The sequence below is a fragment of the Chiloscyllium plagiosum genome, chromosome 2 (genome assembly GCF_004010195.1).
Source record: "Chiloscyllium plagiosum isolate BGI_BamShark_2017 chromosome 2, ASM401019v2, whole genome shotgun sequence".
In the NCBI taxonomy this organism is placed as follows: domain Eukaryota; kingdom Metazoa; phylum Chordata; class Chondrichthyes; order Orectolobiformes; family Hemiscylliidae; genus Chiloscyllium; species Chiloscyllium plagiosum.
In genome coordinates, this window is record NC_057711.1 from 11,566,803 (window position 1) to 11,587,849 (window position 21,047).

Sequence of the window (21,047 nt, forward strand, 5' to 3'; positions counted from 1 at the left end):
TTGAAATCACATTCCTCAGCAGAGGCATGGTCCTGTTCTGTAACTTACACAGCTATCAGCAGAGTTCCTTTCCAAGGACTTCAGTACATAACAGTGAACTGGCACTAGGGTCCAGTACTAAACACCAAGTACGTACTTGAGACACTGTATTTCAGATAAGTCAAACGAAGCCCAGTCTCTCAGGTTGATATTAAAGACCCCATGACAATCAGTTAATTTTCTCTAGTGCCCTAGTACAGTACTACCATGACAGTACTATGTGGAAATGGTATAATCCTGGATGCTGAATTTGGCACCAGTTGTTCTGCAAAGTTGACAACCTATCCATCGGCTCTGCCCATCAAATAGAAACACAGTGGAACATTGATTCAAATCTCTAAGCCTTACTTTCTGGTGTACAGAAATGGCCCAGCAAGTATGGAGATAGCTTAGCTGTCATTCAAGTATTTTCTGGGTTCACGGCCAAGACAGATTAATGTCTTAAAAAAAAAGCATGATTATTTTTAACCAAAATGCTCAGACACTGACCGTTTATTGATAAAGTTTCTTCACTTGACCTGCCTGTGCTCATGAAGGGTTTGATGATCAGATACAATGTAGGCAGGTTGAAGTGTAAAGCTCTTAATTGTAGTCAGCCTTTGTGGTTTGACTTCAAAAACAGCAAATCCTTCTTCAGTCACATTTCTCAATCACACAGCAAGTTCACATTTTAATATGAGATTACAACCTAAAGCAAGTAAAGGAAGACCAACATCACCTTATTCCAAACAGGTTAGGACAATTGAAATTCAATATTCACAAGACACAACAGAAGGAAGGAGCGGTCTCCTACACCTTCAGTATTAATGGCTTTCAACCAACTATTCATTTGATATGAACCAGAGTTATCAATCCCCAAGTACACCATTAGATTGGTTCCAGAGTAGTGTTCTCCATTTACAAACAAAGCCAGCACGCTCCTGATAAATACACTTTCTAGAAACAGACATATTAATAGAAACAGTGGTCAATCTGTGAACTGGCACACACTGGTATTGGCAGTACTGAATCAGTGTATTCACAGTCAGCCCCAACCAACCAGGATGATGTGAACCAAATTGTAGAAGAGCACTTATTTTGACAGTGCCAGGTTGAACAATATTCAAACCATACCTTGTAGACTGCTACCGTGAACTGCTGCACAATGCTGCCATTTGTTAAACACCGATGATTCACAAAGCCCAGAAGGAGGGCATCCTTTCCCAAAGGAAACTTAAAAGTGGGACATTGATGCTTTTCAATTTTGGAATGGTAATGCTCATTACTCTTTCAATGCAAAGCTGCTTTAAAATCAAAAACAGGATGTGGGTATAATTGAATGTGTTGTAGTTGCGATCATGAAATATTGGGCTGCAAGGATGGGGAAGGGATGCTGGTTGTGTAGCTCATGCATTTCACTCAAGAGATGGTAATGCTTGCAGACATACAGCAAGAACTGAACACTGTAATCAAACCAAAGGCTTGGAGGAAATGTACAAGAAAAGGATATGATGAGGAGAAGAGATAGTGCCTGTGCACTGTTCAATCAAATGAAAGGGAGCAAGAAATTAACCTGAAATAAAGACAAAACGGGAAGGAAAAAACTAATACCATTTTCCTTTTAGTTCCACCCTTTTTTTTCCAGAAATTATGTCCCATCTTTTTGCAGAGGTGGTGGTAGTGGAATGGGAGAAACTGGCGTAGAGAATATCAGGACAGGACAGTCTGGGTACTTTATTACAAATCAATAAAAGACTCTGCACAAAGAATCTGACAAAAACAAATACTTAACCAATTATTCAAAATACTTTCATTGTAACATTTTAAAAAAATTAATCTTATTTTTATTTTTTGCAAAGGTATCTGCATTTCAACACATGAAATTTGATTTGTTTCCACATAAAACCACAGTTCCCAAATACTGGTCATTTCAGAAAAGGCGCAGTCTGATGATGTAACAACTCCAGGAACCTTTTTGGTCAAAAGTATGAGTGATTCAGATCTCAGTTACAATAAAAGATTAACTTAAAAGGGAAAAAAACCCAGCAAGATAGTCCCAAAACATAGGGAAACTTACAGTCATGCATAGAGTATTCCTTGCCCGCTGCAATATCAACTTCTGAAACCTAGCCTTCAGCACATATAAGGCTTTGAAAGATTTCCTGAGTAGGGATATTCAGAATTGTCAAAGCATGTATTCCTTGTAACTTGGAATTGCATTTCCCACTCTACACCCCACCCTTCAGTTTATTCTCTGCATACTTTCTTGGTGTCTCTCACAGATTGAGATGTACACAACTGAAAAAGGCACCACCTGCAGCACCAGAGCAGGATCCACACCAACTGACAGTCCTTAGGATTAAGGAGAGTTGGCCTGCATTTAGCAAGGTGGGTTTGCAAGTCAATACAATGAAAGATCACTTAAACAACAAGGGTTACAAACCTTGTGTAGTGATTACCTGTCACTGACCATGGGAATAGGGAAAGAAACAGACAGACAGAGACAGAGATACAAAACAGACATGAGTTAGTTGGTGACTGGAATATGCTGGTGCTTTGTTTTATTTCTCACCCTCCCTTCATCCCACTCACCCACCCACCACATGTCTTCCCCACAGCATTTTAAATACAGCCAGTTGACAGGGTCAGATAGCGAAGGATGGTCAGTTGACAGTGTGTGCACCTTGCGAACGCATCTCAGTCTCCTATAGGAACCACACATTTCTTCAGAGAAAACTGAAGAGCAAAAGAGGATTTAAATGCGGCTGGCACTTTGTTGGGTATATAAAGTTCAGGACAAAGACTTCACAGTCAAATGTAAATTGGATGATACTGGCGAGAGTTCAATTTCTTTCTGCAAGTTGGACACGTGTGTGAATTTTTGAGACTGTCCCGGATGCACTGGCTGCAGAAAACATGACCACATTTTGTCGAGACAATAAGTCTCCCACTTTGGACAATCTAGAAAAGAATCAGAAATAACATTTGGTTATAAGAACTCTTCTACATAACAGCATTGTGGCCAATCTAATTGTAGACTGAACTTCACTACTTGGCCCTCTTCTTGTAACCACTGACTCCCATGTTGATCAAAGGTCTGTCTAACTCAAATTTGAATGACTCAGCTGCCTCTGCTCCCTGGGTGACTGAAATCCAAAGATAAATAACCCTCAGAAGACATTATTCCTCATTTCCATTTGTAATGACAGACTCATACCTATTCTCTCAGCAGCTACCCTCACAAGCAACATCACAATCTTTGATTAAAGAAGATCTTCTAAACTCAGGGGCGGGCCGGAGAGCGCGCGGGCCGGAGAGCGCGAGACGACTGGTAGGGAGTTTATTTTGTGTCATTAATGCCTCAGGTAAGGGGGAGAGGTTCAGAAGATGGGATCTTCATTGTGACATTCAGGTTAGTTAGCTCAGTTGGCTGGATGGCTGGTTTATGATGCACAGCGAATCCTCCAGCACAAGTTCAATTCCCACACCTGCTTTGGTCTCCACCTCCTTACCTAAATCACCAATACAGATTGTAAGGTGTTAAGGCTCCGACATGGAAGCTTTTGTGGCTCTGCTGGTTTGTTTACCAACCTGACATTTTTCCCACTAAATGACCACTCACTCATCTTGCACAGTAACTTTCTTTGAACATAGATTTTTTAAAGGCATTCACGAATGTGCTAATACTAAAAATCTCAGTAACATCTACTGACACTCCTTTATACATTCTGTATTTTTAAAATCTCAAAAAACACTATTAAATTTGACCCAATGACCCCCAGCTTTGCTTGGGCTACTTGATGTCAAACTTGTTCAAACGTGGTCTTGATGTCAAGGGCAATCTCATTCACCTCACCTCTGGAATTCACCTCTTTTGTCCACATTTGAACCAAGGCTGTAATTGGTCAGAAGTTAAGTGGCCATGAGCACTATCTATCCTGTCAGTGAAGTATATCTAGGGCTGGTGATAGTCCCCGAGACAGTGGGTAATGAATGGCTCAGTACATCATGCTAGACTGTTGCATCATTAGTGGGCATGATAGCATTCCCAACTTTAGCACTAGCCCCCAAATGACAAAGAGGAGGACTTGGCAGGGTTGCCCAATCGATGCCAGATGGTTCATCTGATTTCATCCCTTTGGGAAGGTTTGTACAACTGAGTGGCTTGCTAGCCCATTTCCAAAGGCAAAAACAATGACTGCAGATGCTGGAAACCAGATTCTGGATTAGTGGTGCTGAAAGAGCACCGCAGTTCAGGCAGCATCCGAGGAGTAGTAAAATCGATGTTTCGGGCAAAAGATGAAGGGCTTTTGCCCGAAACATCGATTTTACTGCTCCTCGGATGCTGCCTGAACTGCGGTGCTCTTTCAGCACCACTAATCCATTTCCAAAGGCAGTCAGGAGTCAAACTCAGTGTCATGAATCTGGAGTTACATGTAGGCCAGACCAGATTCCTTTCCCAAAAGGACATTATTGAAACAGATGTATTTTTACAACAGTCCACAGTGCTTTCATGGTCATCTTTCAACTTTTAATTCTGTTCAATTTATTCAATTCAATTTGCACCATTTGCCATGATGGGATTTGAACCTTAGCTCCCAGAACATTATTACTGCCTCAGATCACTGGTGTTACTGATTCAAAGTAACATTCAAAATGTGAATTCAATATATATTTGAAAGGAAAAATTAGCAGGTTGTGGGGAAGCGAACTGGACACTGGGATCCAACTACGAGTCAGCAACAGACACACTAGTCTGAGTAGCCTCCTTGGATGCTGAAACCAATGTCTTACCTCTGTATAACCATCCATACATATGGGGCAGCTAATTGTTCCTGAGCAAGCCCTGCGGTGTGTTTGAACAGATCTGTCAAAAACAAAAGAAACAGATGCGATTATGTAAGGTTCTTGCTTCACTAGTTATAAGTCGGCATTCAATTTTATTCAACTAGCAGAAATTCATGTTATTTACTCCTTTTGTTCCTACCTCCTAAAAAGCAGCTGACTGACCAGTCCAGGAATGGCTGGGTCAAGAACACCACACCGAAAGCAAAACCTTAATGGATGCAAAGAATGAGAAGACAAATGGGGCTGCAACAGATGGAAGCAGAGTGCTCAAATAACTTCTTCTGGTATCCAAAGGTCTTCCATCAATTCTGTACCAAATGAGAGGCAGCACCACTAACTGAGTTTACAGCTTGAACGACTGCAGTCTGGGGGTCTTTAAAACAGCATTTTACGTGTCTGCTAAAGGTGGTCACCTTTTCCATCAGTCCAGCAAATATAGAACAGCTTCATCAGCAACTCATTCCAACCTAGAAGTCGAGTGCCACTCAATCATCACTTGATCAGAATTCTGGAGCTCCCTGCCTGAAAGCACTGCTGGATGACTCGGCCACAGGTCAGCAGAGATTCAAAGCAGTTCATACCCATTTCTTCAAGGGCAGTGCTGACCAACCATGTACCACAGGGATCAGCGCTGGGACTCTTGCTGTTTGTTTTGTACATTAATGATTTTGACGTGAATGTCACAGGTATAAGTAGTAAGTTTGCAGATGACTCAAAAATGGTGGCGTTTTTGATAGTGAGGAGGATGGTCTCAGACTAGCGTCTGACACTGACCAGCTGGTAAACTGGACAATGGCAGATAGAATTTAATCCGGCATTTTGGGAGGCCTAATAAAGGAAGGATTTAAATGAATAGTAGATCCTTAGGGAGTGCTGGTCCATAGATCCCCGAAGATGTCAGCACAGGTAGACAGGGAGATGAAGGCAGCATACAGAATGCTTAACTTCATTAGCCAGGATTGCCTGGGATGGAAAGTCTCAGTTATGAGAAGCTGGATAGGCTGGGCTTGTTTTCCCAGGAGCAGAGGAGGCTGAGGGTGGAGGAGGTGGGGGGTGGAGAGGAATCTGATTGAGGTGTACAAAATTAAGAGGTAGAGATAATGCAGATCATGAGAATGTCTTCCCCATAGCAGACATGGCTAAGACCAGAGGGCAGAAGGTTAAGCGAAGGATAAGTGGTTTAGAGGAGATCCGAGAAAAACAAACCTTTGAACCGGAGGGTGGTAAAACATATAGAATGTGCTGCTGTGATGGGGTGAAGGCAGGTACTCATGCAACATTTAAGAAATACATAGATGTGTATTTAAAATGTCAGGACAGTAAGCTATGGAACAAGTGCAGGTAAATACGATTAGTGTAGTTTGGTGTTTGCTGGTCAGCATAGACAGTGGGCTGAAGGTCAGTTTCCATGCTGTGAGAGTCTCTCAGTGGCATTTAGGAATGGCCAACAATTTCTGGTGATGCCCACATGCCATGATCAAATAAATAAAGATGGTCAATCTTGGCTTTGGAATGGGGTCAGGGGTGCTATCACTGCAGAAAAAATTCCATTTGCTCCGTGTTCTCCTTTTACTGCAAGCAGTTTACCCACCAAAATGACATTTTTCCTTCAAGGACTCACTGGTTGCATACACTCCATATTACACCCACCCAAGCAGAAAGTGGTACATAGATCCACTGGGATGTAGGCTGTAGGGAGTCTCAATGTGGTGCATTTAATATCTTCAGTCTTTCAATTCATAGCTGAGTCAGATATAATCCTAATCCAGGAGGTAAAGGATGTGGAAGAACCTTTCAAAACAAAAACTGGTTCATTCTTGCCAAAGTACAATTGGTCAATATTTAGTATCAAAGCAAGGCCAATTAGTTTAAACTCAGTGTTGGAAAGCTTTTAGAAATAAGAATTTGGGACAAAATTAGTCACCCCTTAGGAAAATGCAGATCCATTAAGAACAGCAGCACCAATTTGTTAATAACAAATAACATTGAACGAACTTGCTGGAACTTTTGGAAGAGTAACTGAAAGGGATGCTGTATATGGACTTCTAGAAAGTAAATGGACAAAGTGTAACACAAGAGATGTGTCAGCAAAGTCATAACTCCAGTACTGTAAGTGCCAACAAGGCTATAGTTTGTTGGAGTGCCAGCAAACAGTAGTAATTAATGTGTGTTTTTTGGATTGGAGGAAAGAGTGCAGTGGAGTTCCCAGGAGTTGGTATTTACATTTTCTTCATTCTAATTTGTTCATGGATGTAGGTGTCACTGGTTAAGCTAACATTTATTCCCCATCTCTAATTGCCCAGAGGACAGTTAACAATCATTGTGGGTCTGAAGTCCCACATAGTCAATTCCAGGTAAAGGTGGCAAATTTATTTCTGGAAAGGACATTAGTCAACCAGAAGGGTTTTTAATGAAAATCAAAAAGCTTTTTAATACCAGATATTTTATTTTTAAAATTTCACTATTTGCCATGATGATAATTCATGGGATGAGGGCATTATCAGCATTTATTGCCCATCCCAAATTGCCCAGAATCAACCATATTGCAGTGGATCTGGAGTCACGTGACCAGACCAAGTAAAGATGGCAGGTTCTTTCCCTTTTTCTGATAACCAGCAATTGATTCACGGTTATCATTAGATGCTTGATTCCAGGTTTTTATATAACTCAAAATCTACCAACTACTGTGGCGGGATTTGAAACCATGTCCCTGCAACATTACCTGGGTCTCCGAATTAACAGTCCAGCAATAATACCATTGGGCCATTGCCTTCCCTTGCAGCATGTTGCAGAAAATAAGCCTGACATTCTGGATTGCTAGTCTGGTGACATTACCACTAAGTCACTACCTCCCAAATTGGGTTCTTTGCTCTTCCTCATATGGATAAATAACCCACTGTTCAGTGTACAAGACACCATTTCAAAATTTATAGACGATATGAAACTTGGAATCAGTATGAACTATGAAAAGGGATAGTGTAGAACTTCAAAAGAACATAGGCAAGTTAGTGGAATAGGTGGACGAGTGACAGAGAAAATTAACGCAGAAAAGGGTGAAGTAATTACTTTGATAGGCTAGTTATTTCTGGTGCAGGCCAGCTGACTGTGTACATGGTTTTTAAAGGACAGTACGAAAGAGAATCGTCTCACCTTTTTGCCTTTTAAAGAGAGTTTCTTACAGACAATGTCAAACTGAACAAGCTGAACAAGCTGAACCATGAACTGCAGGGAAAGGACACAGACTTAGCACATTATCAGTGCTGTGAATGTATTCAAATTCAAACTGGGTCTGTCGTCCTCTGAATTAAAACGTAAGACACAGCTGAGCCTGGAGAAAATTCTGGAAAAAAGATCAAAGACCACCCAGAAACCATCTGTGTACACCTTTGAAGTTAGCAGAGGAATTCAACAGGCAATTTCAGGAATTAGGTGTGATGGAACAAATCATGTCTGTTTCAAATCTATTCCTTCAAGAAAGCATCAGTGGGTTGGCTACCAATTTCCATCAGGTGTTTGACAACAAAGTGAAGTTGAAATTGAGATAATTACTACACAAAATGATATTGAGCTGCAAGTTCAACCGAGGGACAGCAACCTTTGAGGGCTTGTAAACATAGAAAAATACCTGGCCCTATCATGTGTTTTTAAAGTGAAAGCTTACTCTGGCTGCATGTACCCCAGTCATAGACAGTGTTCTCCCAAATGGAGATAATCATCAAGTCAAGTACTGCACCCACTGCTCAGATACCTATTTGACCTATTGTATACATTAGCAGTCTCCAGTTACAATTCAGACTTCAAGGCACTAGCAGGTATTGCGCAGTTATAGATGTCACAATGAGATTTGAGTGTAAGGACAAATTAATAATTAAATATACTTGGCTTTAGATTTATATAAAACTAGAAATAAACTTTACTCAATATTTTTCTTTCTTTGTGATAGATAATGACATACACTTAAATTCAAAAAATGATCTTCTCCTTACTAAATAGTCTGGAAAATGCTGTTGGAGAAGTCATGGGGAGTTACTGCACTGCATCTTTTAGATGGTACACACTGCTGCCACTGAGCATTGTTGGTGGATGAAGTGAATGTTTGATAGGAATAAACAGGGTGCCAATCAAGTGGGCAGCTTTGTCACGAGTCTTGTTCGGAGCATTGTGGGCTTTTCAAGCTGTCTATATCCAGACAAGAGGAGAGTATTCTATCACACTCCTGGATTATGGCATAGACAGGATTGGGGGAAGATGGTCATTGCACCACACATGGGACGTGTAATGTTAGGAGCCACTTATTCGCTAACATCTGAATGTTGTCCAAGTTCTGCTGCATGCAGGTTCTCACTGCTTCAATATGACAGGAGTCAAGAGTGGTACAGAATACTGTGCAGTTGTCATTGAACATCACATTCACAGCCCTACTTTGAAGAGTAGTTGAAGAGAATGGTCATATTAATAGGTTCAAGGGCTGTCACACAATATCCCAAAGATAGTCCACCTGTGCTTTCAGTGACGTTGCCAGCCAGAAGCCAATAGTCCATGTGGTAGGACAACGTGACTTATTTTCATATGGTGCCAGAGTGCTTGCATCATGCTGCTCGTTGGAGATGGGAAATAGTCAATGGTAAAAGAAAGTCTCTCTCTCACAACACAAATCAAAGGCTTAGAACAGAACAGCCAGGACTGATTTGGTGCTGGCTGCTGCTCAGTGGGTAGAACTTTGCCTTCGTATTAGAGATTTACTTGTTCAAGTCTCACTCGAGACGCTGGAGGGAGCAGCATGGTGGCTCAGTGGTTAGCACTGCTGCCTCTCAGCACCAGGGATTCCAGCCTCAGGCAACTGTGTGGTATTTGCATATTCTTCCCATGTCTGTATGGATTTCCTTTGGGTGCTCTCGTTTCTCCCACAGACTAAAAATGTACAAGTTAGGGTGGATTGGTCATGGGGAAATGCGGGGTTACAGGGTAGGAGGGGGTGAAATGGACTCAATGGGCCAAATGGCCTGCTTCCACACTGTAGGGATTCCATTCTATTCTATGATCTAAAGTATGCAAACTAGACTGACAGTCCAACATGAAAAAAAAAAGAGTCCTGTCAGAATGTGTTAACTTTTGGAAGAGGTATTAAACAAGGCCCATATTGCCCTTTCAGATAGACTGAAAGATTCTACAGAAATTCTGTTATCCTAACCAGTATTTGGCTCTTAGCCAGTTACGAACAAATACAGAAGATCTCTTCATTATCAGACTGCTGTTAGTGGAAGATTTGCACAAATTAGCGTCTAGATTTCTTACACTGCGACAGCGATAACATTGCAAAAGAAATCCTTGGCTGTAAAGCACTGTTGTATATGTGAAAAATGCTATTTATTAAAGAAAAACTTTTTAACCTTAAGTCTTGGTTGCACAAGACAGGATGAAGACTGTTTCCCTGAGGTACAGCTGCTGCACTTGTTAAAGTCACACTGCTACTTCCATCTGTTCTGGTGTCTTCTTCATCACTGCAGAGAATACAGCTGTCTGACTGCGTTCTGCCTGGCTGGTCATCAGCTGAACTTGACTGACTATTTGAGGAGAGATCTGCAAAATGACAATATATGGAACAATAACAATTTGCTATTACTTGGATTTCTTTGAGGAGGATCAGAGTACAAGTGGGGCCTAGCAAAACGAAAAATAAGCTCACGGTTAAAACTTAACACTTCACTCAAGTAGGATTCTACTGACGAAAATCTTTCACCCCAAATACGACAAACAACTCAGAGCAAGTTCACTGAAATTAAACTACAACAATGCAGAGTCAAAACGAGCTTAACTGACAGTAACCAAAGAGCCAATTTATCCAGTGTCAATTTTCACAGGATATAAAGAGCACACAGCAGGGGAGTAGGGGGACTAATTTTCATGTCTATTATTAACAGCTTGCTTTTGAGAGAAAGGGATGACAGGTGCAGCTCCAAATTATTCTCAAAACAATACACTGCATAATGTTTAATCCGCAGGGGTTTGTGAAATAAAATGGGACAATGACAGGCCCAGTCACTTCTTCCCCATTTAATAAGGATTATTGATCTATTAGCAATTAAAGGTTCAGAAGCCATCTAAATATTCAAAACAGAAATGAGAACCACAAGATTGAAACAGAAGACATGAATTTATGCCATGTCTCAATCATGTTAAATATGCGAGTACTTGACATAATTCATTACTTTGATCATTGAATGTGAAACCACAAACACAGACAAGAAATATACAGTGATTCGGTGTGCTGCCATCAACACTTGGAAACTATTAGTTACTTCACATTACCTACCTAAACAAAAGCATAAGGGTTTATTACAGAATACATTGAACTAATGAATTGGCGAAGTTTCTTAATTTGCTGAACTCACCTTCATCCACGATCTGGACAACACACAGGTGATGTTGAAAATAAAGAGAGAGAGAAGTAGATTAGACAAGGAAAGATGTAACAAATATAAATTGTAACATGGAACTGGTAGCATTGTTCTAAAATACGCTTTCAACATAATTCATTCATGGGATATGGGTGTCATTGGCTAGGCTAGCACTTAATTGCCCTGGAAATTATGGAAACTTTGTAAAGATCTCCAAACAGTTGTGGTAAGGCAGGGAATAGTAGTAAACAGGAAAATGGAGATAAATCGAACAAGACAGTATCTCAATAATCAAGAGTAACTCCAATCTACATATAGACTGGGCAAATCAAATGAGCAATAACATGTATATTGAGGAATAAACTAATAGAACAGGAAAAGTGGCTGAATCATGATTAAAAATAATTGTGTTAGATTCAAAGATTGGTCATAGAAAGTTGTTTGAAATAGCAGCAAGCCTGAGGACTGGGAGCAGTTTATAATTCAGCAAAGAAAATAAAAGAGATTAAGAGGGGTGAAATCAAATACAAAAGCAATCATGCAAGGAACATTCAAGCAGAGTTTAAGAGTTTCCAAGTATGTATAAAAGAAAGGGTTAGTGAAGGCAAAAGGTAGGACCCTCTTAGTCTGATACAGGAGAATTCAGAATTCAGGAAATGTCTGGGTTCGATCCCAACCTTGGGTGACTGCCTGCAGGGAGTAAACATATATCCCCTGTGTGTGTTGGTCTCCTCCAACAGTCCAAAGATGTACAGGTTAGGTGGATTAGCAATGGTAAATGTCGGTATGGATGGATCTCGATGGGATGCTCTGCGGAAGGTTGGTGCAGGTGCGATGGACTGAATGGCCTCTAGCTACACGGTAGAGATTTTAACAATTTTAATTGAGATCGAGAATAACATGTTCAATTAAACAATTACGCGAGTTCTATACTTAGCAAAGACACAAAATACCCCAGAAATGTTAGGGGAGAAAGGGTCTATTGGGAAGGAGAAATTGAAGGAGATTAATATTCCTAAAAACAATACTGGAGAAATTAATGGGACTGAAAGCTGTTAGAAAACAGAAAAAAGGAGGCAGCCATTCAGTGCTTTGAGCTTTCTCCGCCATTCATAACTGATCATCCAACTCAGTACCCAATACCAGGGGAATCTGATCAAGGTATACAAAATTATGACGGGTATAAACAAAGTGGATTCTGAGAATCTCTTCCTTATGGCAGACGTGTCTAAGACCAGACAGTATAGGTTCAAGGTGAAGAGCAAGTGGTTTTGTGAGGACCTGAGAAATAATATTTTCACCTAGAGGGTGGTGGAAATGTGGACAATACTGCCTGAAAGGGTGGGAGAGGCAGGCACTCTTGATATTACTAGGCTATGGACCAATTGCAGGTAAATGGGATTAGTGTAGTCTGGTTTGTTGGCCAGCATAGCCATGGTGGGCTGATGCGCCTGTTTTATACTGTACAACTGTGACTCTTCTAGCTTTCTCATATACCATTTGATCCCTTTAGCCCTAAGGACTATACCTAACTCCTTTAAAACATTCAATGCTTTGGCTTGACTGTTTCTTATGGCAGAGAATTTCACCGGTTTGCCATGATCTGGGAGAAGAAACTGCTCATCTCAGTCCAAGTTGACATATCCCAAAACTGCCATTCTGGGACTCAGACTGGTAAATCTTTATTGCAGTCATTGATGGCCAGATCACCTATCCTCAGAGAGTGACTCCAGAACTACACATAATACTCCCTGCATGGTCTTAACAAGATCTTGCACAACTGTAGCATTACGTCCTTGCTCCTCTACTTGAATACTCTTGCTACGAAAGCCAATAAAACATTCACCTTCTTCACTACCTATTTCACCGGGCAGGTGTACAAAGACCACCCCAGATCTCATTGCACCTCTCGCTTTCCCTATCTATCCCTATTCAGTTGATAACTTGCCTTCCTCCTTTTGCTACCAAAGTGGATCACTTCACATTATCAACATTCTACTTCATCTGCCATGAATTTATCCACACACTCAACTTTTCCACATCATCCTGAAGAATCTCTGCATCCTCCTCACATCTTATGCTCCCGCCCAGCTTTGTTTTATATGCTAACTTGGAGATATTACATTTAGTTCCTTCATCTAAAATCATTAAGATGTTCTGAATAGCTGGGGTCTCAAATGATCCCTACATTACCCCAACAATCACTGTCTGCCACTCAAGAAGTAGTCCCACTTATTCCTACTGTTGCCTGCCTGTCAACTACAAGACCCTAAGACATAGGAGTGGAGGCGAGGCCATCGAATTCACTCCAAAATTTAATCATGGCTGATAGGAGTTTCAATTCCACTTACCCACACTCTCCCCATAGCCCTTGATTCCTCGCGAGATCAATAATTTATTAATCTCTGCCTTGAAGAGACCCAATGTCCTGACCTCCACTGTGCTCCGTGGCAATAAATTCCACAGGGAACAGGCAGAAAGGGACACCACGCATTGGCTGAGAAACGAAAACGGGCCTCCCTTGTGACAGGTGAGAATTCTACCACTGAACAACCAGTTCTCTCTCCATATCAGTACACTACTTCCAATCCCCATGCTTTAATTTTGCATTTCAACTCATATACAAGACCTTACGAAAGTCTTCTGAGAGTACATAAGTCCACTATATCAACACTACTAGAGATACTAAACAAACCCATGGTATTTGATAATCGATGTCTTATGGTACTAAAGGAGGCAGGCATAGAGATAATGGAAACATTGCTTGTCAATCTTCAAAATTCTGTAAATGAGCTACAGATCTTCTCAAAACTGGCTTCAGAATTCTGTAAATTCTGAAACAATCTTAAGATTTGAGGGTGGTAAATGCACCACCACAGTTTAATAAAGGAGGATGGATGAAAACGAATTACAGACAGCATAGCTTAACATGAGCAATCAGCAAGTACTTGAGTTTATTACAAAGGATGAAATAACAGGACATGGAAAATAGCAACAGGATTACATAAGGTCAACATGGATTTATGAAAGGGGAAACATGCTAAACTAGTCCACTGGAGATTTTTGAGAATGTAAAGTGTAGAATAGATAATGGTGAACCAGTTCATATCTGCAAAGATAGTGGAGGCATTGGTCAAAACATTAAAAACAGGGAAGACTTGCTATGACTGAGTATGGTTCAGGTGAGGCCTGGAAGTACTGTGTACAGTTCTGGTCCCTGTAATAACTAAGAGATATACTGCCATTGGACATAGTTCAAAAGAGATTCACAAGGCTGAATCCTGGGATGAAGGGTTGACTTATCAAGAACGAGAGGTGCTCTTATTGAAACATACAAGATTGAGGGGGCTTGATAATTTAGATGTTGAGAAGATGTTTCCACTAGCAGGGAAATCTCAAACTAGGATGTGTACTTACAGTATAGAGAGATACTCATTTAAAATGGGAAAGGGAAGGAATTTCCCCACTCAGAAGGTCGCGAATGTCTGAAATTAGCTACCTCAAAAAGGTGTAGAGGCTAGAACTCCAAAAGTATTTAAAAATGAGGTAGATATATTTTTAAAATATTGGAGCATTGAGGGCTGACGATCAGACATGAGAGAACTGAAGACCTGGGGCAGATCAGCCATGATTTAATTAAAAGGCCAGGAAAGCTCGAGGGAAAAATGACCAAAATTGTAAGGTGGCTCCATCTATTACAAGCTTGTGAGAAACAAGCCTACAACAAATCAACTCTAATTTGCACAAGTATGGGTGACAGACACTTGGAAGCCTCTATAAAAAGGAAGCTGGAAATGTGTTGCTGGAAAAGCGCAGCAGGTCAGGCAGCATCCAGGGAACAGGAGAATCGACGTTTCGGGCATAAGCCCTTCTTCAGGAATGGGGAAAGTTTGTCCAGCAGGCTAAGATAAAAGGTAGGAGGAGGGACTTGGGGGGAGGGGCGTCGGAAATGTGATAGGTGGAAATGCAATCTTCTTCCCGCCCTCTCCGCCCCCACCCCAGTCTGACCTTTCACCCTCACCTTGACCTCTTTCCACCTATCACATTTCCGACGCCCCTCCCCCAAGTCCTTCCTCCCTACCTTTTATCTTAGCCTGCTGGACAAACTTTCCCCATTCCTGAAGAAGGGCTTATGCCCGAAACGTCGATTCTCCTGTTCCCTGGATGCTGCCTGACCTGCTGCGCTTTTCCAGCAACACATTTCCAGCTCTGATCTCCAGCATCTGCAGACCTCACTTTCTCCTCTATAAAAAGGAACCCTGTAGTGTCAGCAGCACATGAAATTTGTACACATGAAGGCAGTTTCCTTAGAGACAAATGAAACAACTCTGAATACATATACAGTGAGTTACAAATGATGTTATCTTCAAATCAAGCAGGAGAGGAGAGGACATGGCAACATTGAATAAGTGCTCATACATGCAAATGAGCTCTCACTTCAATAGCAGCTAACAAACCTCAATTTAATGTTAAACTGTTAAAATGACATACTGATATTTGCATCTTAACCAGTCCATGCAAAGCTTTCACATTCCACTTACAAAAGGAAAGTCTAACAATTGTGACAATTCAAGTCAGTTTAACTTAAATTTAAAGTATAAAGTTAGGACTGCAGGTGCTGGAGATTTGAGTCAAAACATGTACACTGGAAAGCACAGCAAATCAGGCAGCATCCGAGCAACAGGAGAGTCAATGTTTCAGTTGTAAGGCCTTCCTGATGAAGGGCTTATGCCTGAAACGTCGACTCTCCTGCACCTCGGATACTGCCTGACCCACTGTGCTTTTCTAGCACCACACTTTGACCCTTAAAATGTAGGTATGTCAACTTCAAATTCAAGTTAACAGTGTGCACAGATGTCAATAGTGGACTTTGCTTACAAAATTATATTGATTCTTTTTCCATTTACTGAAGGAATGGAGAATAGAATAATGTGTTATTGATCTAATGTTCAGTGGCACTTTAAATGGTGGATCAAATGACAATATTGAAAACTATAAAAGGCATGAAAAACATACTTCAAATGATAATATTGCCACTCATTTGTGTAAACAAGCACTAAAATTTTTCCCCAACATTTTGGTCTGAACGAAGAGGTTTTAGGTGCAGTAAGACGGGACTCGACGTGCTGTCAGTTTCTAACAGATAACATCGCTCTGCTCTCAGTTTCCTTTCAGTATTTACTGTCATTTTCAAATGCAACTGAAGGATTGGTCAGCCAATCACTGCAAGTGATGAGTGAAGTGAAATGCAGCTCACCATCACTTGGGTGACTCAGTGGTTAGCACTGCCGTCTCTCAGTGCCAGGGACCTGGGTTCGATTCCAGCCTCACGCGACTGTCTGTGTTTAGTTTGCACATTCGCCCCATGTCTGCATGGGTTTCCTCCAGGTGCTCTGGTTTCATCCCACAATCCAAAAGATGTTTAGGATGTAGATTTGCTCGCTGAGCTGTAGGTTTGATATCCAGACGTTTCATTACCTGGCTAGGTAAAATCATAGGCTAGGTGATAGAATACTCTCTTCTTGTCTGGATATATATAGCTTGTTTGTGGATTATGTTTTTGAAGGTGAAGTGGGTGGTGAGGCACAGGTCCACTAGCTTCATGATGTTTTCGTTGGTAATGTGATTGATGGTGGTTGGGGTGTGTGTGATGGTCTCTTCTAAAAGTGCGGTGAGTGTTTCCTTTGCCAGGTCGATGTTGACCAAAACTACCAAAAATCCATAAACCAGGAGCCCCCCTCAGACCCATAGTCTCATTACCTGGAACACCAACTTATAGACTGGCCAAAGGACTGCACACAAGACTGAAATACCTAGTAGAAGAGTCATAGCACTCCATCCACTCCACCCAGGAATTCCTAAAAATCAAAAACACCAAAACAGAGGAAGACGAAACAATGATCTCACTTGACTTAACAGCACTGTTCACCTCCATCAACATCGACCTAGCAAAGGAAACACTCACCACAGTTTTAGAAGAGACCACACACACCCCAACCACCAATCACATTACCAACGAAAACATCATGAAGCTCGTGGGTCTGTGCCTCACCACCCATTTCACCTTCAACAACATAACCTACAAACAAACCAACTGCACACCCATGGGATCGCCGCTATCAGGATTCATAGCGGAAGCGGTAATGCAAAAACTAGAACAAAAACAGCCCTACCAACCATCACCAAAAATCTGGGTCCGCTATGTAGAAGACACCTTGGTCATCACAAAACGAAACAAGATAGAAGAGACATTTAACATCATCAACAACTCTCTCATAGGCATAAAGTTTACCAAGGAGAAAGAAACCGACAACAAACTCGCATTCCTGGACGTCACAGTCGAAAGAAAGGACAATGGAGAAATACAAACCTGCGTTTACAGAAAATCGACAAACACTGACCAAATACTTAACGACACCAGCAACCATCCCAACACACACAAACGAAGCTGTACCAGAACACTATTCCAACGAGCCACCACACACTGCAGCACAGACAGACTTCGGAAAACAGAGGAGAACCACCTATACGACGTATTCAAGAAGAACGGATACTCAAAAAATACAGTCCGCAGATTCCTCAAGAACAAACCATGACAAGCAGACCAAACACCTTACCATACATCAAAGAAGTTTCAGAAATGACAGCCAGACTACTAAGACCCCTCGGAATCCTAAAGCACACAAACCCACCAACACTAATCTAATCTAATCTAAAGTCTAATCACTCTCAACCACGTAGCCCTACACACGGAGGAAAGAAAACACCATTTCGACTGGGACAACACATGTATCCTGGGACAGGCTAAGCAAAGACATGCCAGAGAATTCCTAAAGGCCTGGCACACCAACCACAACGCCATAAACAAACATAGATCTAGATACCATCTATCAACCCCTCAGAAAACAAACAGGAAATGACATCACCACAAACCCCAGGAACCCCATCCAGGACAAACATATAAACAGAAAGCAGGAGACAACAGCTTCGCTTCACTTGGAGGTCACCACTGATGTTACCCAGCCAGGTAATGAAACATTTGGATTTGCTCAGCGAGCAAACCTACACCCTAAACCTCAACCTGAGCTACAAACCTTCACAAACCTTGCAAAAATCCAAAGATGTGCAGGTTAGGTAAATTGGCAATGCTAAAATTGCCCATATAGTATTCAGGGATGTGTAGGTTAGGTGCATTATTCATGTAGAGCAATAGGGAATGGGTCTGGGTGGGTTACTCTTCGGAGGGTCAGAGTGGACTTGTTGGGCCAAATGGCCTGTTTTCACACTAAGGATTCCATGAACATTTCTATGAAATCACTTACCTCAACAGAATCATTATTGGTTAGGTCAACAACCACAGGTTCAGCGGATTCACATGTCAAGTCAACTACTTCTGCACCTGAGACACCAAACAAACAATCCTTTTAAGAATTAGGCTGTCAAGTTTGGACTTACCATAAGACCAACTTATACTTCAAAAGAACAGGTAGTTAGATTAATATTGACACAATTAGTCATTGGTAGTACAGAACTTCAGTACTGCAGAAAGAAGACATTCAAAGCTTTTTGTCTTTCATTCGCCAGGGTAGTTCACAAGAATGTAAAGGCAAAACAATATTTATACCAGATAGAGAAGTATGCTGATCGGCTAACAAGTTCACTTTAAATGATAAAGACACAGTGATGGACAATGCACCAAGTAGATAAACACTGATAGTTAACTAGGAGAAAGTGAGGACTGCAGATGCTGGAATCACAGCCCTTCGTCAGGGAGTCTAGGAGGGATGCTCTTTGGAAGATCAGTGTGGACTTGATGGGCTGAATAGCCTGCTTCCACATTGTAGGGATTAAACTATTATAAGCATCCTTAACCACATTTTGAACTTTATGTTTGTAAACAAAATTTATCCTTACCACTCCCTTCTACATCATGATTCCTTGTCAATAAACAACACGCCCAGAGAAAGTGTCTGCTCATTCATTCCTTGCGGAACATTAATCAATGTAAATTCTTCGGCAAAACCTCCTCCTGGGCCTTCTTTGCACCAGCCGAAATAAATGATTTCTAGTCCTCAAGTGCCATTCCCTTCTTATTCCCATCTCCAACTTTCTGGACTATGTGGAACTTGTGCCAAATTATTAACCACTTACTATGAATACGCTGAGTAGGTCATGAAGAAAATGTCATGAACCTCGAGTAGAGCTGACATTTATTCCATCAGAAACAGCAAGACTCACCAGTCTTTAACAGGGGAGGTGATAGCCTAGTGGTACTATCGCTAGACTAGTAATCCAGAAACTCAGCTAAATGTTCTGGGGACCTGGGTTCAAATCCAACCATAGCAGATGGTGGAAATTGAATCCAATAACAAAAATCTGGAACTAAGAATCTATTGATGACCATGAAACCATTATCAATTGTCAGAAAAATCCATGTGGCTCATTAATGCCTCAATGTGAAGACAGGACTTTGTCTCCACAAGAACGGTGCGGTGGTCACTTTTAGCAATATTATCATGGACAGATGCACCTCCATGTTGATCTGCCATCTTCACCTGGTCTGGCCCTGCATTTAACTCCAGACCCACAGCAACATGGTTGACTCTCATGTACTCTCCAAAATGGCCTAGCAAGCCACTCAGTTGTATCATTGCTACAAAGCCTTAAAGAAATGAAACCAGGTAGACCACCTGGCATCAACTGAGGCAATGGCAAAGGCAATGGCAGAAACAGCCATGTTGACCCTGTAAAGTCCTCCCTTCTAAATCTGGGAGCTCGTGTGAAAATTGGGAGCACTCGCTCACAGACCGGCAAAGCAACAACCCAACATTGTCTTCAAAGTACGATGCGTGAGTAAGACTATGCCCCTGGCACCACATTACCATCATTGGCAGGACAGACCCAGCAGAGGTGACAGCACAGTGGTATACAGTCCGAAAGAAGCTGCCATAAAGGTCCTCAACATGAACTCTGGATTCCATGAAGCCACATGGGCAAGGAAACCTCTTGCTGATGACCATGCAGTGCCTTCCCTCGGCTGAATGATCGGTACTCCTCGATGTTGAGCAACACTTGGAGGAAGCACCGAGGGTGGCAAGTGTGCAAAATGTACTCTGGGTGGGGGATTTCAATCCACCGAGAGTGGCTCAGTAGCAGCACGACTGATCAAGCTAGTCCTAAAGGATACAGCTGCTAGACTGTGGCAGGAGGAGAGAGAACCAAGAGGTAAAAACATACTTGACCTCACCCTTACTAATCTGCTGCTGCAGATGCAGCTGCCCAGATGACCTTATAGAAGTTTACACAATTATGAGGGGCACGGATAGGATAAATAGACAAAGATTTTTCCCTGGGGTCAGGGAAACTGACCTCAAAACTGGAGGGCATAGGTTTAGGGTGAGGGGGGAAAAATATAAGAGACCTAAGGGGCAAATGTTCATACAGAGGTTAGTACGTGTATGGAATAAGCTGCCAGAGGAAGTGAAGGCTGGTACAATTGCAACATTTAAGAGGCATTTGGATGGGTATATGGGCCGGGTGCTGGCAGGTGGGAATGGATAGACAATAGACAATAGGTGCAGGAGTAGGCCATTCAGCCCTTCTAGCCTGCACCGCCATTCAATATAATCATGGCTGATCATTCCTAATCAGTATCCTGTTCCTGCCTTATCTCCATAACCCTTGATTCCACTATCTTTGAGAGCTCTATCCAACTCCTTCTTAAATGAATCCAGAGTGTGGGCCTCCACTGCCCTCTGTGGCAGAGCATTCCACACAGCCACC

At 41.7% G+C, this 21,047-nt stretch overlaps 1 protein-coding gene across 3 annotated transcripts in view; it reads right to left on the reverse strand.

Moving 5' to 3' along the window:
• Positions 1-1,732: 1,732 nt before the first annotated feature.
• rnf4 (ring finger protein 4) overlaps positions 1,733-21,047 on the reverse strand; it is a 66,124-nt gene continuing 46,809 nt past the window's right edge. For all 3 annotated transcript variants that reach the window (XM_043704059.1, XM_043704069.1, XM_043704051.1), the window contains 5 exons: positions 18,587-18,663; positions 11,259-11,271; positions 10,257-10,446; positions 4,813-4,885; positions 1,733-2,979 (listed from right to left, as the gene is read on the reverse strand). In XM_043704059.1, the coding sequence (XP_043559994.1) occupies positions 2,830-2,979; positions 4,813-4,885; positions 10,257-10,446; positions 11,259-11,271; positions 18,587-18,663 (503 nt within the window). In that variant the 3' untranslated portion in view covers positions 1,733-2,829. The remainder of the gene's footprint in view (positions 2,980-4,812; positions 4,886-10,256; positions 10,447-11,258; positions 11,272-18,586; positions 18,664-21,047) is intronic.